At 47.4% G+C, this 27,608-nt stretch overlaps 1 protein-coding gene across 1 annotated transcript in view; it reads right to left on the bottom strand.

Moving 5' to 3' along the window:
* LOC309562146 (E1A-binding protein p400-like) overlaps nucleotides 1-27,608 on the bottom strand; it is a 305,609-nt gene that overhangs the window by 66,128 nt on the left and 211,873 nt on the right. The window contains exons 37-39 of the mRNA XM_082266271.1: nucleotides 18,698-18,871; nucleotides 16,763-16,810; nucleotides 12,701-12,828 (exon numbers count right to left, since the gene is read on the bottom strand). Coding sequence (XP_082122397.1) covers nucleotides 12,701-12,828; nucleotides 16,763-16,810; nucleotides 18,698-18,871 — 350 coding nt within the window. The remainder of the gene's footprint in view (nucleotides 1-12,700; nucleotides 12,829-16,762; nucleotides 16,811-18,697; nucleotides 18,872-27,608) is intronic.

The following is a 27,608-nucleotide window of genomic DNA, read 5'->3' as shown; positions in this document are numbered from 1 at the left end:
GGTGCCTCATATAAAGCGGGAAACCGCCCACCCTCAGATGGCAGGGGAGTGCCGCCAGCCAAAAACGCAGGACGCTAGTAGTGCACGGACGAACCTATGCTGTGTCCAGTGAGGTAGCCACCTCACCTGGCTGCATCCCTGATGGACAGGGATGGGTCGTTTGTGAGGCCAGGGTGAACACATAGCCTGCGAAACGCTCGATGGCGGGCAGGGATTCCATCTGACCTTCTGTCCTGGAGAACCAGGACGGTCAGTCCGATTCCCGGCTCTGCAGACGACGTCTTCATCCAAAGATCCACTAACTAGTGCTGATAAAACAAACAGCTAGCAATGTAAAGAATAAATGACAGCTTTTGAAAAAAAATCATAAAAGAAAAAGAAGAAAAGGCTGAGACTGTAGCCTCAGCACAGGGAAGCCTATCCGACCCTGAAGCTAGGCAGAAGACAAACTGAATTGGGATGGCTATTGCAGGGGGGTATTGGACTAGAAGGATAGCCCCCATGGGTGTGACTATGTAGATTTATTGTTCTTTTACAAGTCTTATGCCTAGAAACTCCTGTGGAGATGAAGTCAATACCCCATAAGTGAAGACTGTGTGAATGGGCGGCGACTGTCAGAGGACGTAAGAGAAATAAATGGATTTTTGTAAAATCTTACCGTAAAATCCTTTTCTCTTAGCTCATCGACAGACGTAGTCCTCGGTGATACACCACCTTCGGGTTATGTTACCTCCGCAGGAGCAGGACTAGACAGGAAATTAAAAAGCTCTGGCCACACCCTAGGGGCAGTCCCAGAGGGTATATCCTCTCTCTCTCTGCCTCAGCAAATCAGTTATGTGAAAAAGCAGTGCTTAGAGAATTTAACCCAACCCAACTCCAAAACAGAGGGGCGGGGACTACGTCTGTCGATGAGCTAAGAGAAAAGGATTTTACGGTAAGATTTTACAAAAATCCATTTTTCTCTAGCGCTCATCGACAGACGTAGTCCTCGGTGATACACCACCTTCGGGATGTCCCAGAGCAGTATCACAACTGAGGGGTGGGAAAATGGAAATCAAATCCCAATCTAGAAGGCCCAACCGGTGCCAACTAGAAGTTTACAATGCTCATCCTTAATGATGAGACTCAACCAAAAAAAGAGAAAACAATTTTTTTTTTTTTTTTTCAAACAGAAAAAAACCCTCGAGGTAGACCACCGGTCTCCTCAAATTGCGGCCTGCAAAACCTTGCGGCCAAATGAGGCATCCGCCGATGCCGTCACATCAATTTTATAGAATTTTGTAAAGGTATGTACCGACGACCAGGTGGCCGCCTTACATACCTGGACCACTGACGCCTGATGGCGAAAGGCCCAGGAAGTACTGAGCGCTCGAGTGGAGTGCGCCCTAACAGGGAACGGAGGACTCTGACCCTTAATAGAATAAGCCTGTACCACCGTTTGTCTAATCCATTTGGCAATGGTCGCGGCAGATGCAGGCAAACCCTTTCTGGGGCCATCCGTGATCACAAAAAGTGAATCCGTCTTACGGAATGATTCCGTAGATTTCAGGTATACCCTGATTGCCCGAACCACATCTAAGGAATGCAACGCATGTTCCCGATGATGCTTGGGCTGAGGACACAAGGAAGGTAGTACAATCTGTTCATTCAGATGAAAATCTGAAACCACCTTGGGAAGAAAAGATGGCTTAGGATGAAGTACTACCTTATCCCTATGAATCACTAGGTATGGTGACTGGCATGATAATGCAGCCAGTTCTGACACCCTGCGAGCAGAAGTAATAGCCACCAAGAAGGCCACCTTCTGGGATAGAGTAAGCAAGGGAATCTCCCTGATGTTTTCAAAGGGAGGTTTCTGTAGAACCGACAAAACCAAATTAAGATCCCAGGGCGGTAAGGGCGCGCGGACTGGAGGAGCCAGGTGCCGCACTCCCTGGATGAAATTCCGCACCAAGGATTTGGTAGCTAAAGGCTTCTGAAAGAAGATTGCTAATGCTGAAACTTGACCCTTGATGGTGCTCAAGGCTAGCTTCTGCTCAACCCCTTGTTGCAAAAAGGCCAATATTCGAGTCACCGAATAGGTACGTGGAGGAAATCCTAAAGATTCGCACCACGCAATATAAGTCTTCCATGTGTGATAATAGACTTTGCTGGAAGTCGCTTTCCTTGCTTTAATAAGGGTAGGAATGACTGAAGTAGACAAACCTCTGTCCTTCAGTACTTGGGTCTCAATGGCCAGGCCATTAAAACCAGCGACTGTAAAGCACGAAGGTAAATTGGTCCTTGAGACCACAGACACTCCCTGAGACAAAGTTCCCACGGAACGTCTGCGACTAACATGTCCAAGTCGGCCAGGCCGGCTTGAGGAGGCCAGCCTAGAATTTCTAGGACCACTGGCGCTGATTGGATCTGAACCAGGCGTCCCTAGAGCTATCTGGCCCCGACCATCCGAGAAAGTCTGGTCGTTTTCTGTTCCCACACATTTAACAGATACCTGATAGTTATCAGGAAAGGTGATCTTTTCTGGTGGAACCTCAGGGACCGAAGTCACCCGACTAGAGGCTACTTGGCCTATCTGGTCAACCAGATCCGATTCCTGTGAGGTATCGGGACTAATCTTAGGAAAAGGTAAAGGAAAAGATCTTTTCAGGGAACGGTAACTACCGCTTCCTGTGGTACTAAAATGTTGGAAGGGAAGAATCGCACCGGTAGTAGTGGTTGATGCTCGATCTAATGTCCTGAATACCGGTGAAAACGTCCCCCCACCCTGAAACCGGGTGGGGGCGCACCTTCAGGCTGTGTACTCCTTTGCTTCGGGTTTGGCTGGGTTGGTCCCCTTCTTGAACCCTCCTGGAGGAGTCTTGCCTTTCCCGCTAGTACCAGCCGGGCGCCCTTTATGGGCGGTAAAGAAAGGTCCTCGCTTGTTGCGAGGTCCCTTAGCTTTTGCAGCCTGTGGCAAAAAAGTGCTCTTGCCCCCAGTGGCATCCTTAATGATTTCATCTAGGTTGGCTCCAAATAGACGATTCCCCTGAAAGGGGAGATTGGTCAAGGTCTTTTTGGAACCTAGGTCAGCTGACCAGCATTTTAACCACAGCACACGTCTGAGGATCACTGCTAACTTAGATGCATGCCCTAATAGGGGAGTAGTGTCCAAGGCTGCGTCACAGATAAACCGTAGCCCTTGTATGATCTGTTCCATCAAATCAGATGTCTCCTGGGGAATATCTTTTCCCCTAAGATCTTGGCGTACCATTTTCGCCCATTCCGTAAGTGTCTGGGAAACTAGACCAATAACGATTACTGGTCTAAATGCTGACCCTATCAGAGAAAAGATAGTGCGGGACTCTGCTTCTATCTTTCGATCCACCGGATCCTTAAAGGACGAAGTGTCCTCCACTGGAATAACCGTGGCTTTATTCAGCCTGGAAATAGGCGGATCCACGATTGGTGGTACCGTCCATTTCTTAATGATGGATTCCTCAAACGGATAGCGTCTAGCAATACGCTTGGAAATAGTAAAGGTACGCTTAGAATGCTCCCATTCTCCTTTAATCTGATTACCAAAACATTTAGGTACAGGAAAAGCCTTCGCCGTCTTGATGGGCTTATTAGTACCAAAAGGCATCTCTGTTTCAGTTGCCTCTGCCGGTAAAGCCTCAAGTTTTAAGGTTTCTTGCACTGCCACAACTAGTGCGTCCACCAATGCTTCTTTCTGAATAATAGCAAGAGAAGAAGCGTCCTCCTCACTTTCTGAGGGGGCTTTACCTGGGATAGCAACCCTTGCAGAGGAACCTGCAACTGCCGTAACCATCTCTGAATCTGAGTCAGAGGTGTCAGATAGTATAGGGGTAGGCGGGGGTCGCTTCCTTGACCCCCGTCCCTGACAGGCCGCCTCCACCCGAGCCACCATAGACTCCAAAATTGCTGTAAATGACTCTATACTCTGTGCACCGGCGGGTCCCGAGGCCCCCTCGAGGGAAACAGGTGGGGGAATATGTGTGGCAGGGTCCATGATAACTCCAGTTACTTCCTGGATAATATAATTCAAAAGTAAAGAAAAAAACTTTTTTTTTTTTTTTTTTGACCCCCAGCGCCACAAAAAAGCCCCTTAGTGTTACCTGCTAGCTATCGATCGAGAGAGAGAGAGAGATAGACCCCCAGGCTCACCACTTGATGCTCAGAGTTAAACTGCAACAGCTTACAGCGCTGTCTTGACAAACAGGAAGTCTTTTGGCTGGCTGCCCAGGAAGAAAGGAGGCGGCTCCGCCCCTCTGCACGCCTTCCGGCGCCTCCCCCAAGCTCCACGAGGTGTAGGATCACCTCAAACATGGCCGCCCCCATGCTGGAGACACGAGGCTACGCCAAAATGGCGGCTCGTGCGATCCTGCAAGAAAAAATGGCGGCGGCCTGCTGAATGGCGGTGTGCTGCAGGGCACACAACACTGTCTCTGCCTGGGGATATGGCGTGGTTGGCGGTATCGGCCCTGGCGGACCGCATGGCCCTGCTAATAGCTGGAGATCTGATTTGGAAGGCAGTCTACATGTCCGTGGCTTTTGACTGGTAGGTAACTTATACTTAACCCATAAGATTCCCAGAATGCCACAGATTACATCTTTTAAACATGTATACAATAGATTGTTAGCTCCCAAACCAAGCCTCCTGGCTTTTTGTACACAAAAAATCACACTCAAAGTAGGAGGATCTGTGACATGTTATAGGATAGAAAGGACTCTTTCTTACCATACAGAGAGGGGCCCGCGTTCACCACAAAACCCGTCAGGGGGAAAGGGGGAACATACTACTCACCATACCGGAACCAGGCGGGCACCAACTCCTGACAGTACCCCTCTCCACCGGGGCGGGAGGGCTGTCGACCGATACGAACGCCGTGACTCATGGTCTTTGGCGTTTCAGCGAGACGTTTAACTCGCGGGTTCAGTCCTTTTAATGGGACTTTGTCGCGGCCGACCCAGCGCGGAGCTATGGCCTGCACGCGCTCGTAGGCTGAACTGGGGTGACCACCGGATCTCAACATCCAGCCCGTCGCCCAGTTCAGCTTTCTTGCTTGAAGATCTCACAGGAACACTGGAGAAAAAGCTGTCTAAAAAAATCCTTTAAGAAAAAATTCTTGCCAGGACCTAAGATCCCAGCAAGGTGTCTAGGTCCTTACTCCTAACTAGACAGAAAATAACTGATTTGCTGAGGCAGAGAGAGAGAGGATATACCCTCTGGGACTGCCCCTAGGGTGTGGCCAGAGCTTTTTAATTTCCTGTCTAGTCCTGCTCCTGCGGAGGTAACATAACCCGAAGGTGGTGTATCACCGAGGACTACGTCTGTCGATGAGCGCTAGAGAAAAGATTTTTGTAAGATCTTACCGTAAAAAAAATTTTCTCTGATGTACATTGACAGACGAAGCCTCATCTTCATGAGCTGTGTAGGTTATGCTGTCACCTGCAGGAGTAGTCTAGGCAGTACGTTAGTAAAAAGTTTTAGCATATACACGCCCACGGGGCTGTCCCTCCAAACATAACACTCACAGACACAGCCCAGCACATCAGTTTAGGGGCGGGTGCTGCGTCTGTCAATGGACATCAGAGAAAAAGGTTTTACGGTAAGATCTTACAAAAATCTTATTTTCTCTATTGTCCATTGACAGACGTAGCCTCAGCTTCACGAACTGTTTGGGACGTCCCAAAGCAGTATAGGCATGAGGGATGGGAAAACACAACCAGAAAGTAACAAACTCCAAAGGCTTAACCTAGCAAACTGGGCAACAGGAAGCTCAACCAAAACAACATGAGCTCACCCAGCTAAAAGACCCCTATGAGAATAAGAAAGAAACATCTTATGAAACAGCAGCCTGCAAAACCTTGCGGCCAAAAGACATCCAAAGAAGCCAACAAATCCACCTAGTAAAATTTGGTAAAGGTGTGCACAGATGACCAAGTTGCTGCCTTACAAACTTGTACAAGCGAGGCCTGATGGCGAAGCATTCAGCGCTCTAGTAGAATGAGCCTTCACAGGGAAAGGAGGAACCTGCCCTATGAGTGAATAAGCCTCAACAACCGTCTGCCTGATCCATGTCGAAATGGTCGCAGCGGACGCAGCCAAACCTTTGTGAGGACCATCACTAAGGACAAAGAGAGTTAGAGTTTCGAAAGGACTCAGTAACCGTCTGATAAACCCTTAGCGCCCAAACCGCATCCAGAGAGTGCAAGGCAATCTCCTTGGGATGTTGAGGCTTAGGATATCAGGAAGGCAATACGATGTCTTCATAAGGATGGAAATCCGACACCACCTTAGGGAGAAAAGACAGTTTTGGCCGAAGGACCACTTTATCCCTGTGGACCACCAAATAAGGCTAACGACAGGATAGCGCCACCAACTCAAACTCTGCGAGCAGAAGCGATAGCCACTAGGAAAACAACCTTCTGTGACAAGGAAAGCAGAGAAATCTCCCAAATATTCTCAAAGGGGGGCTTTTGAAGAACAGATAAAACCATCTGAGATCCCACGGCAGCAACTGGGTTCTCCTCGGAGGAGCCAGATGACGCACAACCTGGATAAAAGTGCAATTCAAGCTATTAGTAGGAAGTAAATAGCCAAGGCCGACACCTTGCCCTTGATAGTACCCAACACCAAGCGTTGCTCAATCCCTTTTTGTAAAAAGGCCAAAACTCTAGCTACAGAAAACAAGCGAGTGTGCAGTTGCAGCGATTCACACAATGAAATGTACAATTTCTACGTACGATGATGGATCTTCCCAGAACTCGACTTCCTGTCCTTCAAAAGAGTCGGAATCACAGAGTCAGGGAGACCTCTATCCTTTAACACCTTGTTTTCAACAGCCAAGCCGTTAAAGCCAGCGATGGAAGATCGGATAGAAGATCGGTCCTTGAGAAAGTAGATCTTCCCACAGAGGAAGACGCCATGGAGATCCACGACCATTTTTACCAGCTCTGCGTACAAAGACCGCCGAGGGCAGTCTGGTGCAACCAGAACAACCAGAATTTCGTCAATCGCTACCCGGTGAAAAAATCGCAGCAGGAGTACGAGCGAAGGAAAGGCATAAATCAGCCGATACTGGCTCCAATGAGCTACCAAAGCGACTGTGGCATCAGCCAGAGGATCCCGAGACCTGGCCACAAACCGCTGAACTTTTCTGTTGAGGCAGGACACAAACGGATCCACGTCCGGGGGTTCCCCCCCCAGGGGTTCCCCCCCCCCCCCCGGACACACAGGAGATGAAACGCCTCCGGATAAAGGGACCATTCCCCTTGATCTAACACCTGACTACTCAGGTAAACCACCTGACAATTCTCCACACCCAGAATGTGGACTGCGGAAAGAGCCTGAACATTGCCTTCTGCCCAAATCAGAATCTTGGCCACCAGAGCACTCTTGGTGCCCCCTTGATGATTGATGTAAGCCACGGCCGTGGCATTGTCCGACTGAATCCGAACCGGAGAGCCGCATAGCCGACTTATTTAATGAAGCAGGCAGAGCTTGATCGCTCTCAGCTCCAGAATATTGATTGGCAAGGAAGACTCCTCTGATGCCCAAATCCCCTGGGCACAGAGCTTCCCCAGCACTCCACCCCAGCCTGACAGGCTGGCGTCCGTGGTGACCACCGTCCAAAACACCGGCAGGAAGGACTTGCCCTGGCACAGGACAGGAGACTGGAGCTACCAAGAAAGAGCCGCCCTTGTAAGATGGCTCAAGCTAATCTTCTGGTGCAATCTCTGTTCCATTTCACCAGAATCTCCATTTGCAAAAATCTCGAGTGAGACTGAGCAAACGGGACTGCTTCGAAGATTGAAACCATCAGATCCACGGCCCCCATGGACTGATCGGTCTCCATCAGCAACCTGACTGCTTTTTGCAGCTTCTGTCCAGGGGGAGAAAGACCCTCACCAAAGTAGAGTCGAGAGTCAGCCCCAGATAAGTGACACGTACTGAAGGCGTCAAAGCAGATTTTTTGAAATTGTCTACCTGAATTTCTGAAGGGTCTGATAGAAACATTGCCCAGCAGATCCGAGTGGGAGACTGCTTGCAACAGAAGATCGTCCAGATATCCCACAATTGAGATACCTAGCTGACGTAACAAGGCCAGCACTGGGGCCAGGACCTTGGTAAATATTCTGGGAGCCGAGGCAAGACCAAAGGGTAACGCCACAAATTGAAAGTGCTCCTCTGCCACCGCAAAGCGGAGGAATCGCCGGTGTCCCTCAAAAATGGGGACGTGGAGATACGCATCTTTGACATCGATGGAAGTCAGAAAACCCCCCGATTCAATGATGCCACTTTAGGTGGCACTGTTCAACGGTTGGAGACCTTTTCAGCAAAAGGATACCAGCTTTTTGGCACAACTAACATGTGCTTAACGAGCCGCCATTGGTCATTCACAATATCGTGAAAAGTGTCGGGATAAGGGAAAACATTGCTAGCTTTCTAAAACTTCTGGGAGCCAAAAGCCTACCGCGTCCCTGCCAGCGTGGGCTCATCAGCCAATTTTTTTTTTTTTTTATAAATTTCTGTTTATGGTTTCAAAACAAGAAAAGACAAAACATAAACTCAGTCCATCAGCCAATTTTTAAAGTGTCCCGTACTGAAATAATCAGGGCTTCCACTAAAGTGCATTCCTGCGCTGCAGCTGAAGAGGACAGGTCCTCTTCACCATCTGACTGAGGACAGCGACCCCTCAGGTAGGGGAGTGTCCGGGGCAAACACTTCAGCCTCTGATTTAGATGACACCTCCACAGATGGAGAAGACAGCGGCTGTTTTCGGCTATCAACCTTTTTCATGACTAAATCAACTTTAGTCACCAGGCATTCCTGAAAACACGGCCAGCGACTGCGATCCAGACTGTCCGGGAGTCGCACAGAGTGGGTCTGAGGGTGATATCACAGTTTGGGACTCCATATTGCAATCTGCAAAAACAGGAGTACTGTCGCTTTCGGAGCGCCGATCGTGGCGAACACAGCGGTCTGCAGGGAATCTCATAAACTAAACTGACAGTAGAATGTGCAAGGATACATCCGCAGGGACCCCAAGTACTGTACCACCTCAGACAAACCATCGTTCTGATCGTTCCAGCAGCATGGAGAGAAAGACAGGAAGTGACCTCGGCCAGCAGCAGGAAACAAAATGCACAGGAAGTGATGTCGCCTGAGGAAAGGTCACAATGCTCAGCATAGCACAAGAGCTACACAAAAATGGTTGCCCATACAGATCAATAGGAAGCTTGGGAAAATGGCTGCCCCATACAAGTCTATGGGGAAAAAAAATCACACTGCCCACACTTAAGATGGCGGCACCCACTGCGAGCCCTGCGGCCATGGACCAACACATGGCAGCCTCAGGAACCACAACAGGAACCAGCAAGCCCAAGGTACCATGTAACCCCCCCCCCCCAGGACACCAGGGGCTCCAGACACACAGCCACCACAGGGACAAGGAAGGGGGGGGGGGGAGGATAGGACAAATAGACCGGGCACCAGGCAGGCCAGGGTGATCTTTTGGGAGGCACAAATCCCATTATCCCCAGGAGGGGGCCCACATCCCCCCAAGGCCAGCAGGGGCAAAGGGGGTCACATTTACTCACCATACCATGGACCAGGTGGGCTCTTCTCCGGGCAGACTGCCTCCCACCCAAAGTGGGGGTGCTGCTAGTCGAGGGGTACGCTGCGACTCAGGGCTTTCCAGGTCGTCGCGTCCCAGCGAGGCTTTCGCTCGCAGGCTCGTTCCCCTCTGGAAAAGAGGCACTGTCATGGCTAGGCCTAGATCAGGACTAGAACCTGCTCACGCTCGTAGGCCAGGCTGGGGGGACCATAAGGATCTAGATTATCCAGTGCGAAGCCCCAGCCGGCATCGTTGCTTGTAGATCACCAGGAAAATTCTTCCCTGAACACTAGCTAGCAAGTGAGTAAAGAGAAATAAAAAAAAATATTCTGAAAAGAATAAATAAACTGAGACCGGAGTCCCAGCAGGAAACCTAGATCCTACTCCTTCTCTAGGCAGAAACAAACTGATGTGCTGGGCTGTGTCTGTGAGGGTTATGTCTGGAGGGACAGCCCCGTGGGTGTGTACATGCTAAAACCTTGTACTAACGAAGTGCCTAGACTGCTCCAGCAGGTGGCAGTATAACCCACAGAGCTCATGAAGATGAGGCTGCGTCTGTCAATGGACGATAGAGAAATCACCTTTTCCCTTTCATTCACTGTTGGACACAGCTTATGATCTTGACCTTGGCCCATATGACCTTGTGGATCTACTTGTCTTGTACTAGGGAATTCCATGGGTTCAGAAACCAGTGAAGACATCCCCCCACCCAAGATATGGGTGAGGGCGCACCTTGCTGCTGAAGGGACCTTGCCCTCGGGTCTAAAAAAGCACGCTCTTGACTTGCCAGACCAAGTTCACTTGGATCCTCCAAAGGCGGCCCCGAAGGGCTTTAATCCCTTGTCAGTCAACCCCGAGGGACGAAAAAACATCTTAAGAGCCGAGAAGGAGAGCCCACATCTACAATGAGGGTCCTTGCCCTTAGTAGCCAGAAAAGGTACTCTTCCCCCCCTGTGAGACCTTTAATAATGTCATTCAGTGTAGCAGGAAATAGGCGATCTCCTTGAAAGGCAAGATCAGTTAGACCTTTTTAGAAGTCTGGTACTTTATGCCAGTCCTTTGCCCAAAAGCCACCTCCACCCAGGACACAAGGGACTCCAGGACCACTGTCAGTGCATCGATGGATTGATGGGACCCGGAATGCCCCCCAGCCCCAGAGAAGGAATCAGGTGGGGAGATGTCAAAAGGAGAACCCCACAAAAAAGTGAAAAAAACTCCGAAGGGACAACTCCCTGGCTCTGGCAGCAACACAAGATTGCCAGTCACAGAGCACCAATCAATCATCAGCAGAGAGGGAGAGGACCCCACCAGACTCATCTCCCCGCAAAAACCAGGCACTGCAGCCACCAGGAGAATCTGCACTGCACAAGTGGCGATCAGGAAACAAAACGATCCAGGAGTCAGCACCAGGGGATGAGGAGGGGCTCCCACTGCCGAAATCGCCACTCAGAGGGCTCCACTGTCATGGCCACCACTATTTTCAATGGCAAACCACCGCAAAATGGCTGCTACACTACACAAAAATGGTCGCCATCGAGCACACAGGCTGCAAGAACATGGCGGCCCTGCGTGGGATCCCTAGGTGTCAAGGACAGGCCAAGGAAGGATGGGGGGGGGGGGGGCCATGCCAGGAACCCCTACCAGGTACAGCCCCCCCCCCCCAAACAGCCGGTGGTCATCTAAATGGGGGGCTGTCGGCTAGGAGGAACGCTGCGACTCGGGCTGAGACCCTGTGGTATGCGACCTCGCGAGGCACTAACTCGCAGGCCAGCCCCCATCCGGGGGGGGGCTATGTTGCAGCCAACCTAGCTCAGAGCTGGGGTTTGCACATGCTCCCTGGCCAGACTCGGGTGACCACTGGATCTAGTTTTTCTAGCCCGTCGCCCAGTCTGGCAGTTGATTGTAGCTCTCGCAGGAATAAAAACAGGAGAAAAAAATCTATCCAAAAAGAAAAAATGCCAGAATCCTTGATCCCAGCAAGGAACTAGGTCCTTACTCGGGCACAGTACCTATAGCAGAGAGAGGGAGTATACCCCCTGGGACTGCCCATAGGTGTAGCCAGACTTTTTTTCTGCCTAGTGTCCTACTCCTGTAGGGGCAGTATAATCCAATGGTTAGGATGATCAGGAGCTGTATCCCTCAATGAATTAAAGAAAAACCAAGATTTGAAGTTCAGCAAAAAATAAAAAATAATAAATGTTTGGTCTTTAACCCCCTTCATGCCTAAGGGTAAAACAAATCTTAATTCCTAAGCACAATTTTGCAACTTTGACATGTGTTATTAAAACTGTACATATCATCACAACTACTTTGTCTATCCAGGTGGATATTACCGTGTTTTTTTTTTTTTTAAGGGCAAATTTGGCTTTCATTTGTTGTTCAATGGTAATGGATATCTCCTGAATTTTTTTTTTTTTTAATCAACAAAGGAAAACTGGCCAAAAAGTGTTAAATCCTGTGCAAAAAAATAAAATACTGACCCTGACCTTTGACCCAAACACTATTTCTTGCACTGACCTAGATCAAACCCTTGATCCAGGTACTTTTTTTTTTTACTCTACAAGGGGGGGGGGGGGGGAGAGGGGAAGAGAACGAACAATGCATCGCCCTCCATTCACAGAGAAAAAACACAGGAGCAGGCTTCACAGTGATCAGATGACCCCTGAATCAGGAGTTCCGGGTCCTAATCGTTAGTGAGGGGCCCGGGGGTTCTCTGCTATGCTAAAACCCAGTCTCTGCGCAATGAGAGCAATGAGCGTGCTCCCAGCACAAAGGGAGATACACAAATATGCGGCCCTATGAAAAAAAGCACCGTCCATTGGAGCAACATGTTTGTGTTAGGATGGCATGAAGGGATTAAATTCTTGCTAGAAAAGTGTTAAATACTGTACAACTCTGTGTAAAAAACCATAATGGTGAATCTGAATTAACAGAAAAAAGATACAAAATAAAATGAAAAACTTGATAAACTAGCTTAGTAACAAACATATAGTTCATAATGCTATTTATATAAATTATTTGTATTATAGCCATAATTAAATCAACTTATGCAAATTTCAAGGCACTGTCTCACTTACAGAGGTTTGATAGGTGGACTTCTCTTTCCAGCTGTCATTTTCATCAGATCGAAGCGAGTGGTATACAATTGCAAGTGTGATTGTCCCTCGTCTTGTGCATAGATTTGGCTTGTCCTTAGGGGTTTATTCTCCAGAAAGGAAATTAAAACAAAACAGTTCAGGCTGTCATCAATGCAATAAAGTAGAGAAGAGACAAAAGAAGCAATACTGTTGCAAGCATTTGCAATAATTTGTATTCATTAGCAGCAGGATGCTACCGCAGTTTATTTTTTTACTGTGTAGTTAAAGATTTCAAGCATTTTTCTGTAACTTTAGCCCAACTACGGCTGAAACTAGTGCTTTGACAGCTAGAACAGATCTTTTACACTGGCTGTCTGATCAGGTCCACCTGTCAGTTTTTCAGGCACACCTGATCGGACACTGTACTGTCCTCTATGGTGTGGTGGATGTCAGCGGACCCATGTCCGCTGACACCCACCACCATCCGATCCTGTCCGCTCAAAACAGATGGATGGTGGTCCTATTTTCCATCCATCTGGCGGGTTGTATCGGATGGAAACGGACAGGCGATGCGTTTACATGCGATTTCCCAATAGAGGGGAGCAGCACAGTGACCAGAGGGGAGCAGCAGAGTAATACCTTGCTGAGCAAACAGATTCAGTTAAGCGGGGGCACCTGTGTGAAAAGGGGCCTAAGCTTGTCTCCAAAAACTATTCAGACTTTCTTGCTGTTGGAAATCACAGGGCTGACTTAGAGGGCAGAATCTGAAAGCACATCTTTGCTAATCTTATCTAAGGATAGAGTAATCCAGATATAACTTCCACCACGTTTCAAGGTTTACTATAGCCCCAATTAGGCTGCATAGAATCTGACTCTGACCTTGATCAATTTTTAGAGGATGAAGGAGGGAGATCATCATATTCTTTCTTAACACCCAACACCCATTGGAGGATGTTCCCAAAAGAGCTACATTGTCCCAAGATGCGGCAAAGGCCTTTGATAGTGTTGAGTGGCCTTTCCTATAGGCAGTGCTATGTTACTTTGGTATTGGGCCTAAAATTTACAGCTTGGTTGCAACCCCTTTATTATAAACCATCCGCACAAGTAAGGATTACTGGGCAAGCTTCTTCCTTTCTATGTACCTCTAGGGGCACCAGGAAGGGGTGCTCTCTCTCACCCATCTTTTTTTGTCCACAGAATGTTGGATTCCGTCATGACCCTACAGAGAAGATTGCCTTTTACACGGATGACACTATATTGTTTCTTAGCGATACCTCCACTTCGCTCTCCAATCTAATAGTGTTAATTGGAAACTTCAGCTCCTTTTCAGGCCTCAAGAAAAACTGGGATAAATCGACTTTAGTGCCTCTAAACTACCAGCCACTTCTGTATCACTGAAAATAGTCCTGATAGCTGGCCGTTAATATTTCGGTCCGTGTGCCATTATCCCACACTAAACTTAGTACCAATGTCAGGCAAGCTACGTTTTAAATGCAAAACCTGGTGCCATTTCCCAATATCTGTGGTGGGTCAAGTCAACCTAAATAAAATGATTTGACTAGCCTAGATACTCTACCCATTGCAAAATACACCAATATGGATACCAAAGCACTGGTTCTACATCGTGGGCAACCTGTTTCATTAGCTGGTAAGGAAGCAGAGTACTGCTAGAGTATGATGGAAATACTCCAAAGGCCTCTTGGTGAGAAAGGTTTAGCATTTTCCAATTAGCGACTTTATTACCTCTCTTCCCACACTCAATTTTCGGCCCTATACCTAAATTATCTCTGCTAGAGTCCGATTACTTCAACAGTGTTGCAATGAATTTAGAGCTCTGTCAAATCTATTCTACAATATGAAGGTTATTCAAATTATACTCCTCTGTGGGATATTAATACTTTATCTGAAAAAGCAAAATTGTAAATATCGAACCAACAGAAATCCAGGGGTGTTATGCATATACATCAGGTGTATACCAAAACATGTTGAAATCATTCCAACAATTGCAAGAGGAATATGGGAACCCCAAGAGTTGCTTTTATTAGTACCTTCAATTGCGCCCTGCAGCAGAAGCAATTCCAACTTTTATTCTTTCAACCACTTGTCCTCAACATAGTAACTAAAGCAACATTTAAATGAGGGAAATGTCTTCTATGATTATTCTGACCCCCAACTAAACCTCGCTTGTAAAGCCAAATGGCAATAAAATGTGGGGGCGATCTCCACAGAACGATGGGACTGTATTATAGAAATAATTCCTACTGTCTCTTTATCTAAAAACTATCACAACTCTATTTCCTACATAGGGCATACCAGACGCCTCAGTGGCTGTAAAAATATGGTTGCAGAGACTTTCCAGAGATGAGGGGGACCTACTGCAGATATTTTGGTGCTGTCCTAAGCTAGTTCAGTACTGGTGTGATAGAGTGGACCTAGTCGGTCTGGTGTTTGATTCTCCAATCTCTTTAACTTTGCTCACTTGTGTTTTTGGGCTGGCTGGAGCTTTCAGGGAGAACACCCTGCTGACTGTGTCCATAAGTACATTTTTTATAGCCAGAAGATTAATAGCCATGAGGTGGTTGTCACCCTCTTCTACGGCTTAATCATGTAGCAAGGTGGTTAATACTTTACTTCTCTTAGAAATATGGGGTTGCCAACAAAATTTTGAAAAAAATGTGGGAAGCCTAGTTAGATGCACCTAACGTAGCACCTGAGGAAATGGTACAAGATAGACTTCTATTGTAATGACCCTATTGATAATGGTAGGTGTAATGTTAACACTTTTAATCAGGTGATTCCCTTAGGTCTATTTTTTTTTTGTGTTTGGGGAAGATGATATCACTGACTTTAGTTGACCTGGTGATATACAGTGGGTACGGAAAGTATTCAGACCCCCTTAAATTTTTCACTCTTTGTTATATTGCAGCCATTTGCTAAAATCATTTAGGTTCATTCTTCTTCCTCATGAATGTACACATAGCACCCCATACTGACAGAAAAACACAGAATTGTTGACATTGTTGCAGATTTATTAAAAAAGAAAAACTGAAATATCACATGGTCCTAAGTATTCAGACCCTTTGCTCAGTATTTAGTAGAAGCCCCCTTTTGATCTAATACAGCCAGGAGTCTTTTTGGGAAAGATGCAACAAGTCTTTCACACCTGGATTTGGGGATCCTCTGCCATTCCTCCTTGCAGATCCTCTCCAGTTCTGTCAGGTTGAATGGTAAACGTTGGTGGACAGCCATTTTTAGGTCTCTCCAGAGATGCTCAATTGGGTTTAAGTCAGGGCTCTGGCTGGGCCATTCAAGAACAGTCACGGAGTTGTTGTGAAGCCACTCCTTCGTTATTTTAGCTGTGTGCTTTCCCTGAGTTCACTGAGTGCCGGTTCACACTCTTGCGGCTGCGGCGATCGCATGTAATATCGGAGCGCACTGCTCCTTCATTACATGCAATGGGCTGTGCAGTGCGAATTCAGCCATACACTTTGTATGGCTAAATTCGCACTGCACCCGCACAAAAGACCCTTTTTTTCAGCCGCATCAGGATCAGATCGCACAGTGGTTCACACTTGTGCGATCCAATCCTGTGCGAACTGTAAAGATCGCACTGCGATATGCGATCAAGCTGGGGGTAGACTGCATTTAACCCATAGTCTATAAATGCAAGTCGTGTGTCCTGTACAATTAAAGTGGAACGGAAAGCATTTTACAACAGACTGCAAGCAGGCGCAGGCTATTACCATAGTAGAGATATCCAATGTTTCTGCTGAAATAAAATACACCCACCAGCCTGCTTGCAATTATCTGTGACATGTAAACTATGCTGCAGCTCAGCTTACATTGCCAGCACGATCAGTGTGCCGAGATGACTGACACACCTCATCCGGAACTGGCCAATCGAGATGCCTGAAGACCAGCACCTGGGGAGAAATTCCACTTTATGATAAAAAGACTCCAAGCATTTTTCAACTTAATTTCACCCATCAGAACTTTTGTCTAACCTAAAATAGTCAAAGGGTGAATGTTGTGATTCATTTGGAGTTAATAAAATCTGCATACCTTAAACACATTTTCTGACTTCTTCTTTGGGCTTGCATCAAATAGCAACTGAAATACAAAAAAAACAATTGAGAGTAAAGTTTAATTAGTCATGCCATGACTAATGCTTTAGGAAAGCTGGGATGGCATGTGATGATTATTTATAAATGGCAGCAAGGGAGAAAAATAAAAAACTGCGTCCAAGCAACTACCTGTTTAAAACTTTCAGATGGGGATTAGAAATTCATTCAGAATACAGTTCACTCAGGGCCTGAACCATCAACCGCTAGAACTCAATGAAGTTTAAGCAATGTACTGCCTCCTTGTGAAACCGAGAACAAAAAAAACAGCCCCAATGAGGATTCTGTCAGATTTCGAATTCCCCCTAAGTCCTCCATACATGTGTAGCACCCTCCTAGATAGGTGCTAGGTAAAGGCATCTAATGCTCCTGCTGCTTATCAGGGGAGCCTGATCTTTAGTTAGGCCTGCTCTCTGTGCTCAGTGTGTATTCATCTGGTCTGAGGGAGTGTCCCCACTGTGTCCAATAGGGAGGCCTGTTGGACAGTGGAGGAAACATGACCAATGATACAAAAGCTTTTGTAACTGTCCCAGTGGGTTGGCACCTGGAGAGGTGCATCATGGGATTGGTGATAAAAGCGGGGAGCGCATGAGGCAGGAGCAAAGTCCCAGGAGGAGGTGGACGGCTGTCTCTCCTCCTGTAGGTGTGAGGAAGGTGGTTCAGGCGGTCGGCCTAGTGAACCAGGTGTGTGGACCTGAGCTGCAGAGGACACAGCGCTGACAAGTGGAGCTGCTGGCAGAGACTTTTGGGAAAAACAGTATCGTGAGTACCAGGAATTTTGCCTAAGGGTCTGCCCAAGGGAGGGGACCACTCCAGAGAAGTCAGGGGATCAAGGAGCTAGCTCACACAGGAAGTTTATCAGTAAAGGGGGTGCCGTGTAGTTGACCCTGAAGAATAGGAACAAAGGGGGGTGCCAGGAAGGGCCCTGAAGTTGTTCAGCAGTACAGTACAGATTACCTCAGAAAGCTCATTCGCTTATACTTCACGGCTAAGGGCAAAGTGAAGCAGCAGCCAGGCTGTGACTAGCGTTACTCAGCATTTTCAATTCGTCCCAGCCAATTGTGCATAGTTGTATAAAGTTCGAGTATCCCACTCATTCCCTTCTCCTATCCAAGTTCCATATAAAAACACAAAAACCAAAGCTACTGGTCTGTTTCCTTACTGAACTAGAACACTTGGAAAAATGTCAAACTGTCATGTTGTTGCTAATGGTAACCCGTAATCAGCAGCTTCCAATGGAGTAGTGCTACACGTTATATTTGGTTGGAGCCATTTATACCACATTTTTGGGGCAAAATAATATAATACATCCATTTTCTCTTAGAATTTGCTGCCTTAAGATGATTCACATTTATCCATGTTACAAAAATACTACAAGCTTTAAACAAAGCTTCAAACTCCATTGCCTATATATACACACCAACTGCTGTACTTAACACTATTATTTTACCTGTAGACTGCAAATCACAATCTAACCAATACCGACAATGATTTTTTGATATAATTAACAATGTTGAGAACAAAGAATCATCAAAATCAATTATTTGACTGTGGCTGGGCTGGGACAGAACCATACAACTATGCATACTATAGCTAATCCAGACAGTTCATTAAACAGGGTGTGATCATGCTACAAAATGCTATTTTAGGTCAATACTTAGGTGAGAGATCAGACAGCTATATATAAACCCATCATAAAAATATGACAAATGTTTAAACATGTAGAAAAAAAGGGACAAATAAGTAGGTACAAAATAATCTAAATTGCAATGTTTAAGTAACAATTAGGGTAAAAAAAATACAACCACTATCTATTAGGAATTACCATTATGTAAAAGTAATGACAAGACTGCGGTGTACTATATAAAGAACTTACTTTTCCTTCCTCCCTTGGAATGACAACATTTTCATAGCGAGTGCGGCACTGCTTGGATGAACGGTAGATGCGACTGCAGGAATTCACAACATCGCTTACCAGATCCCAATTTGGTGTATGAGCAGGGGACACAACAGAGAGGTTAAGAGGAAGCTCCAACAGCTGCTTCACCGCCTGAAAAATTGTACATGGCAAAGTTTACAGAATGTAAACGATCAACAGCTTCCTTAAAGCAAAAACAAGTACCAAACAATAAACCAAACATTTCTCCAATGCCCACCTCCCCCAACTCACAAGGTTTGCACAACACAGCCTGAGCAGCCAATAACTAAGCCACAGCACTGTCATCTATGCAGGGGGGGGGGGGGGGGGATTAAAACAACTACTTTCAGAAAGGAAGTATTTTGATATTTTGTTAGGATACTCAGGAACTGCCTCAGTGATTGGAGGAACATTACTGGAAAGATTGAGGTGTGCTCTCATATAACAAGTTCTCAATCTTACAGTGATATGAAGCAGGCTTTGGGAGGTGTTAATGTAATTGTACATAAGGCTATGGGAGGGGGTTCCAGGAAACTGTATATGTGTGTAATGATTTTAGCACTCACTGTAAAAATGGGATTTTTGTACTTACCATAAAATCCATTTCTCTGAGTTCGACGGACAGCGCTCCATAAACCATAACTAGTGGGTTATATTGCCTCCTCCAGGAGTAGGACTAGACAGAACAAAAATCACCTGGCTATGCCCATGGGCTGTCCTCAGCTGGTATATAACACCCCCCTCTCTGCTCTAGGTAATCAGTTTGGTAGCAATCAGTATTAAAAGTATCAGAACATCCAGAGTGATCATGGGCCTCTTGGCTGCATCTCTGATCAATCTTCTCCCTGTATGAGCTGAAAGTTTAGAGGGACGGCCAGGTCTTCATAGATTTGCAGTGGTCTGATACTCCCATTTCAATATTATCGCTTGCACAGTGCTCCTTGGGATGTTTAAAGCTTGGGAAATCTTTTTGTATCCAAATCCGGCTTTAAACTTCTCCACAACAGTATCTCGGACCTGCCTGGTGTGTTCCTTTTTCTTCGTGATGCTCTCTGCGCTTTAAACGGACCTCTGAGACTATCACGGTGCAGGTGCATTTATACGGAGACTTGATTACACACAGGTGGATTCTATTTATCATCATTAGTCATTTAGGTCAACATTGGCTTTCATTCAGAGATCCTCACTGAACTTCTGGAGAAAGTTTGCTGCACTGAAAGTAAAGGGGCTGAATAATTTTGCACGCCCAATTTTTCAGTTTTTTATTTGTTAAAAAAGTTTGAAATATCCAATAAATTTCGTTCCACTTCATGACTGTGTCCCACTTGTTGTTAATTCTTCACAAAAAATTTACAGTTTTATATCTTTATGTTTGAAGCCTGAAATGTGGCAAAAGGTCGCAAAATTCAAGGGGGCCGAATACTTTCGCAATGCACTGTATCTTGCTGGAAGACTACTTCATTGACTTCACCATAGTAAGAATCACTGATCCAAACAAACCTCAATCCCTCAGTACCTGGCTTTCAATAGCTAAGCCATTAAAACCAGCGACTGTAAAACAGAATGGTAGATCAGCCCTTGGGACAATTGGTCTTCTCCGAGAGGAAGCTCCCAAGCGATGTTTACAGCCACCAGGATGATTGGAAGATCCTCGCTCTTGATTCCTTGCAGGAACTGCAGAAAAAGCCTTAGCCGAGGATAATACTGGGCTTTCCGTGGCCTGGTCAAGAACTTCGGTATCCTCCTGTGCAGCCGAACCTGCTAAAGAAGCTGCATGTGCAAACAGAACTGTCTTGAAGGTGCATACCACCAGACTCAGAACTTGTATGCAAAATAAGAGAGAGAACTGTGTGACAGCAGCCAGTGAATCACGGCCTGTGGTCCCTGAAGTTTGTGCAGAGGAAGGACCACCCTGGTCAGAAATAGAATCAGACCTAGGTAAATCAATTCCCTGGACAGGGATAGGGGGGCCATAGGTAGTGCAGACATCACCTGAACTTTTGCCGGAATTAAATCCACACAAAGACTCAGGACCTAAAAAAGGACAAGCTTTGTACCCCTTTCTGGATACCCCTAACAAAAAAATATGCGGATCTCCTTGACGCTCACCAAAGAAGTCCACGGGGCCAATAATTGGTGAGGGCAGACCTTCATGCTGAAGGAGTCTAGTCTTCTGGTCTGGGAAAGCTAGCTCTAGGCTTACCAGACCAAGGTTGCTTGGAACCGCCCGGGGAAAATTTAAAAGATCTATTTCCCTTACTCTCTGTCCCAGAAGCGCAAAAATGGATTTTTGTAAAATCTTACCGTAAAATCCTTTTCTCTTAGCTCATTGACAGACGTAGTCCTCGGTGATTCAACACCCTCGGGTTATGCTGCCCTCTACAGGATTAGGACTAGACAGGAAAGAAAACGTTCTGGCCACACCCTAGGGGCAGTCCCAGAGGGTATATCCTCTCACTTCCTGCTCTAGCAAATCAGTTATGTCACAAAGCAGTGTTTAGAGAATTTAACCCAACCCAACTCAAAAACAGAGGGGCGGGTACTACGTCTGTCAATGAGCTAAGAGAAAAGGATTTTACGGTAAGATTTTACAAAAATCCATTTTTCTCTATCGCTCATTGACAGACGTAGTCCTCGGTGATTCAACACCCTCGGGACGTCCCAAAGCAGTACCACAAATGAAGGGTGGGAAAATGGAAATCAAATCCAATCTAGAAGGCCCAACCGGTGCCAACTAGAAGTTTACAATGCTCATCCTCAATGATGAGACTCAACAGAAATTTTTCAACAGAAAAAAACCCCCCGAGGTAGACCACCGGTCTCCTCAAATTGCGGCCTGCAAAACCTTGCGGCCAAATGAGGCATCCGCCGATGCCATCACATCAATCTTATAAAATTTTGTAAAGGTATGTACCGACGACCAGGTGGCCGCCTTACATACCTGGACCACTGACGCCTGATGGCGATAGGCCCAGGAAGTACTGAGCGCTCGAGTGAAGTGCGCCCTAACAGGGAACGGAGGATTCCGACCCTTAATAGAATAAGCCTGTACCACCGTCTGACTGATCGCTGTAGATATGGTCGCGGCAGACACAGGCAACCCCCTTTAAGGGCTATCCGTGATCACAAAAAGTGAGTCCGTCTTACGAAAACAAGTTCGTAGTAGTCAAGTGTATCCTTCTGAACCCCATCCAAGGAGTGTAATGCAAACTCCCAAGGATGGCTAGTCTTAGGACACGGGAAGGTAACTCAATACTTTTATTCAGATGAAAAACTCTGAAAACCACTTTAGGAAGGAAGGATGGATTCGGAAGAAGAACCACCTTATCCCTATGAACCACCAGATATGGGGAACGACAAGATAATGCGGCCAGTTCTGACACCCTGCGTGCAGAGGTAATGGCCACCAAGAAGGCCACCTTCTGGGATAATGTAAGCAAGGGAATCTCCCTAATATCTTCAAAGAGAAGTTTCTGAAGAACCGACCACACTAAATTAAGATCCCAGGCGGTAAGGGTGCGCGCACTGGCGGAGCCAGATGTCGCACCCCCTGGATGAAATTCCGCACCAAGGAATGATTAGCCAAAGGTTTCTTGAAAGAAGATTGCTAACGCAGAAAACCTGACCCTTGATCGTGCTCAAGGATAGTTTCTGCTCAACCCCTTGTTGCAGACAGACCAAAATTCGGGTCACCGAATAGGTATGTGGGGGAAATCCAATAGATTCACACCATGCAATATAAGACTTCCATGTGCTGGAAGTCGCTTTCCTTGCTTTAACTGGAGGTAGGAATAACTGAAGCTGACACTCCCTTGTCCTTCAGTACCTGGGTCTCAATGGCCAGGCCATTAAGCCAGCGACTGTAAAGCAAGATGGAAGATCGGTCCCTGAGACCGCAAATCCTCCCTGAGAGGAAGTCTCCAAGGAGCGTCCGCGACTAGCCTCACCAAGTCGGCGTACCAGGCTCGACGAGGTCAGTCCGGAATTTCCAGAATAACTGGAATTCCCTCCACCTCTATCCTGCGAAGAAGTTCCCGCAGCAACTTGAGAGGATGGAAGGCATGCCGTAGCCGATACTGCCCCCACGGGGCGATCAGCATTTCTGCTGCGTCCGCTAGAGGATCGCGGCACGAGCTACAAACCTCCGCAACTTCCTGTTAAGCCAAGGTGCCAACAGATCCACATTCGGGATGTCCCAATGAAGGGACAGCTAGTGAAACACCTCTGGATGAAGAGGCCATATGCGATTGGATCCGAATCGGGCTGCTCTAGAGCTGCTCGATCCAGTAAATCAGACAAAATCTGATCGCTCTCAGTTCCGATACCCTTATTGGTAATCTGGATACTATCGGAAGAAATGACTTCCCCTGGTTGAGCATCGGAGACTTCCTGGTCCGCTCGCTCAACCGGATCCGATTGTCCAGGGAATCGGAATTCTGATTCCATTAAAAAAGAATCTCCTTCAGGAGAATTCGGGTATGAGACTGGGTATACGGTACTGCCTCTAAGAAGGCCACCATCAGTCCCAGCCAATTGACGGACAGCAACATCCGAATCGTTGACTGAACCTTCTGGAGTTTCTCCGCAAGGAGAAACTCTCTTGCCCAGGATGTATCCAACCTTAGGCCCAGATAGTTCAGTCTCCTGGTGGGAACCAGGGATGATCTTTGGGAAAGCGAAAAAACGCTGATGTCCTGCGATGATGGGGATATAAAGATAGGCCTCCTAAATGTCTATGGACGCCAGGAAATCCCCCTGATGCAGGGAGGCCACCACTGTATGGATGGACTCTATTTCTTACCAAATCCAGATTTGGACGCACCTTGCCCTCTTTCCTGGGCATTGTGAATAGGTTTGAATAGAACCCCTGAAACCGTTCAATGTTAGAAGGGAAGAATCGAAACTCGATCCTGTGTCCTCCAGAAACCGGTGAAGACATCCCCCCCACCCCAGAGATGGGTAGGGGCGCATCAGGCTGTATCTTCAGGCTTGGCTGAGCCAGACTTTTTGTTTAGCCGACCAGCGCCCTTTGAAACCCCTCTAAAGGGGCTTTGGAGGGTTTCGCCTTATCGCCCGCCCTCGCGGAACGAACAACTCTTTATGAGCAGAAAAGGAAGGTCCTCGTTGTTACGAGGTCCTTTTATCCTAACAGTCTGTGGCAAGACAGCAGGTGGTACCGTCTATCCTATAAAGAGGAATTCCTCAAACGGATAGCACCTAGCCATGCGTTTGGAAATAACAGGGGTTCGTTTCAAAACGACCCCATTTGGGTAAAGCAAAATCCTTCGCCCTTTTGGTAGGCTAACAAGTACCAAAAAGGAATCTCAGTCTCAGCCACCTCTGCCGGTGTAACCTCAAGACTAAAGGTTTCCCGGACGGACACAACTAGTGCATCCACCACTCTTGTGCTATGGCGGAGGCAGAAACGTGCTCCTCACTGCTGAGGAGATATTACCTGAGACAACAGCCCCTGAAGTATCTGATAAACAATAGGGGTAGGCGGGGGTCGCTTCTTGACCCCCGTCCCTGACAGGCCACCTCCACCCGGGATACCAAAGACTCCAAAACTGCCGATAATGCATTAAAAACAAGTGGGGTACTGGAGGGTCCTGCGGCCACCTTGAGGGGATCAGGTGGGGATACCTATGCGGCAGGGTCAATGATTATACAAGACACTTGCCAGCGACAAAAAATGACAAAATAAAAAACGTTTTTTTTTCTTTGTTTTATTTTGTGTCCCCCAGTCGCAACAGCGCCCCTCAGTGTTACCTGCCCTTTTGGACCCGAGAGAGAGAGAGCGAGAGAGACCCCAAGGCTCATCCCTGATGCACAGAAGTTTTCATCAGCTTGGTCAGTGCTTGTCTTGTTACAGACAGGAAGTCTTTGGCCCTATTTCCTGGGTAAAGGAGGCGGCTCCGCCCCTTAACACGCCTGCCGGCGCCTCCCCCTGGCTCCATGAGGTGTTTGAGTCACCTCAAACATGGCCGCCCCCATGCTGGAGACACGAGGCTACACCAAAATGGCGGCCTCGTGCGATCTACCAGACAATGGCGGCGGCCTGCACAGAATAGCGGCATGTCTGCAGAAGGATCTCGGCCTCACAACCCTTCACCCTCATGGTGGTCAGCATGATCGGCGGTACCGGACCCTGGCGGGCCGTATGCGGTCCGTGGCCGTCGGGAGGCATCTGCTTAGCTGGAGGAATGATCTGGAATGCAGTATACATGTATAGACATCGCCCTGTGGCTTCTGACAGGTAGGATACCTTATACTATCACAGTAAAGTTCCAGTACTGCCACTGACTACAATCATTTTCACATTTTTACAATTAGATTGTCAGCTCCCAAACCAAGCCTCCTGGCTTCTTGTACACAAAAATCACACTCAATTAGGGGGATCTGTGACATGTTATAGGATAGAGGGGAACCCATCCTTACCATTACAGAGAGGGGCCCGCGTTCACCACAAGACCCGTCAGGGGGAAAGGGAGAACATACTACTCACCATACCGGAACCAGGCGGGCGCCAACTCCTGACAGTACCCCTCTCCACCGAGGTAGGAGGGCTGTCGACCAATACGGACGCCGTGACTCATGGTCTTTGGTGTTTCAGCGAGACGTTTAACTCGCAGGGTCAGTCCCCGTCCAGTGGGACTATGTCGCGGCCGACCCAGCGCGGAGCTATGGCCTGCACGCGCTCGTAGGCTGAACTGGGGTGACCCACTGGATCTCAACATCCAGCCCGTCGCCCAGTTCAGCTTTCTTGCTTGAAGATCTCACAGGAACACTGGAGAAAAAAAGCTGTCTAAAAAATCTTTTCTAAGAAAAAAATCCTGCCAGGACCGAAGATCCCAGCAAGGTATCTAGGTCCTTACTCCTAACTAGACATAAAAAAACTGATTTGCTAGAGCAGGAAGTGAGAGGATATACCCTCTGGGACTGCCCCTAGGGTGTGGCCAGAACGTTTTCTTTCCTGTCTAGTCCTACTCCTGTAGAGGGCAGCATAACCCGAGGGTGTTGAATCACCGAGGACTACGTCTGTCAATGAGCGATAGAGAAAATAATTTTCTATGGGCAGAGAAGGAGGGCCCCCGTCTGCGGCAAGGCTCCTTCCCTTCCCTTGACTGTGGCAGGAATGTACTCTTCCCTCCCATGATCCCCTTAAAGTGGCTGTAAACCCCCAAGTAGTGTTTGTAACTATAGGTAAGCCTATGATAAGGCTTACCTATAGGTACTGTAAATATCTCCTAAACTTGCACTGTTTAAGAGATATATACATTGCATGCAGCAGATGACGTCATCGGCGCATGCACTCTGAAGGAACGGCTGCAAATGATGTTCCTTCAGAGCCCTATGCCGTGAAGCGGGAATGATGTCAACGCAGCTTCTGCAAACCAAGATGACGGCTGAACATGACGGCGTGTTACCAGTGGCGACACTGCAGGGGCTTTGTTCAGAATGAGCTAGTATGCGATGTGAACTAGCTCATTATGCCTTTATCTTTCAGGTTTTAATTTTTTTTTTTTTTCCCTGAGGTTTGAAAGGGCAGATCAATGAGAGCTTTCTTACAGGCTTGGTCTGCGGACCAATTCTTAAGCCACAGCATGCGCCTAATCATTACAGCTGAAACCAAGTTTGGACAGCATAGGAGCTGTATCCAAAGCTGCATCACAAAAACTGCATTACATGGACCAACTGGTCCACTAAATCAACATAAGCTGCGGGGACCTGCTCACCCCCCCCCCCCCCCCCCCAGGCCTTGGTGCAAAAGCTTGGCCCATTCAGTTAGGGTCTGAGACACCAGGGCAAGGCAAAGACTGGCCGCAATGGCTAACCAGCCATAGTAAACATGCTGCGTGCCACAGCCTCCGATTTCTTGTCAGCCGGGTCCTTAAAGGACGTGGATTCCTCTACAAGGATCATGGTTGCTTTACTCAACCTGGAAACAAGAGGGTCCACTACTGGTGGACTACTCCACTTTTTTAAGAGTGACTCCTCAAAAGGGTAATGTACAGCAAAATGTTTAGGGACCACAAAGGGTAATTTTGGTTGTTCCCATCCCTTACAGGAAAACCTGTCAAAATAAGGCACATAAGGAAAACACCTTTGGAGTATGATGCGACTTATGCTTACCAAACGACACAGCCATGTTCGTGGCTACATCAACTGCATCCTCCATCTATAAAGTCTTACGCACTGCAGTAATAAGTGCATCTGGTTCTCAACTCCGGTCCTCTGGACCCACTAACAGGCCAGATTTTAAGTATTACCTTGGGGAGATGCAGATTAGAATACTGCAATCACTGAGCAGCAAAAGAGATCACCTGTGATGTAATTTAGTTATCTTGCAAACCTGGTCTGTTAGTGGGTCCTAAAGAACCGAAGTTGAGAACCACTGAACTAGCAGCTAGTGGCTTTTTTTTCGCTGCTGCGACCATGGAGGAATCATCCTCACCATCGGATGAATCAGGGGGTGTGATATTAAGTCCTCCTGGACGGGCTGTGTACAGGGCGGCATCCTGCCCAGAATCAGATGAGACAGACTAAACAGGGGAAGGCAGGGGACGCTTCTTCCTGGGAATTTGCCCACACGCCACTTCTACCCGGGACACTAAGAACTGCAGGACCGCCGTCAGTGCAACCAAGGGAAGCTGGAGTTCAGAGGGACCTGCCACCTCCATGAGGGTGTCAGTGGGGGAGATGTGACCCTGAGGCTCTATAAAGGAAAGGAAGACCTTGCAGTACAAAAACAATCTTTTGGCATCACTAAAAGGATCCCCTCAAGGCTCAGGGTACCTATCAGCAGGGAGAGAGAGATAACAGGGACCCCCAAAGACTCACCATACCGCCCGGAGGAGCACCGAGAATT

Source organism: Pelophylax lessonae, assembly GCF_965119305.1.
Source record: "Pelophylax lessonae genome assembly, chromosome: 1".
Taxonomy (NCBI): domain Eukaryota; kingdom Metazoa; phylum Chordata; class Amphibia; order Anura; family Ranidae; genus Pelophylax; species Pelophylax lessonae.
This window is presented reverse-complemented; position numbering and strand designations above follow the sequence as displayed.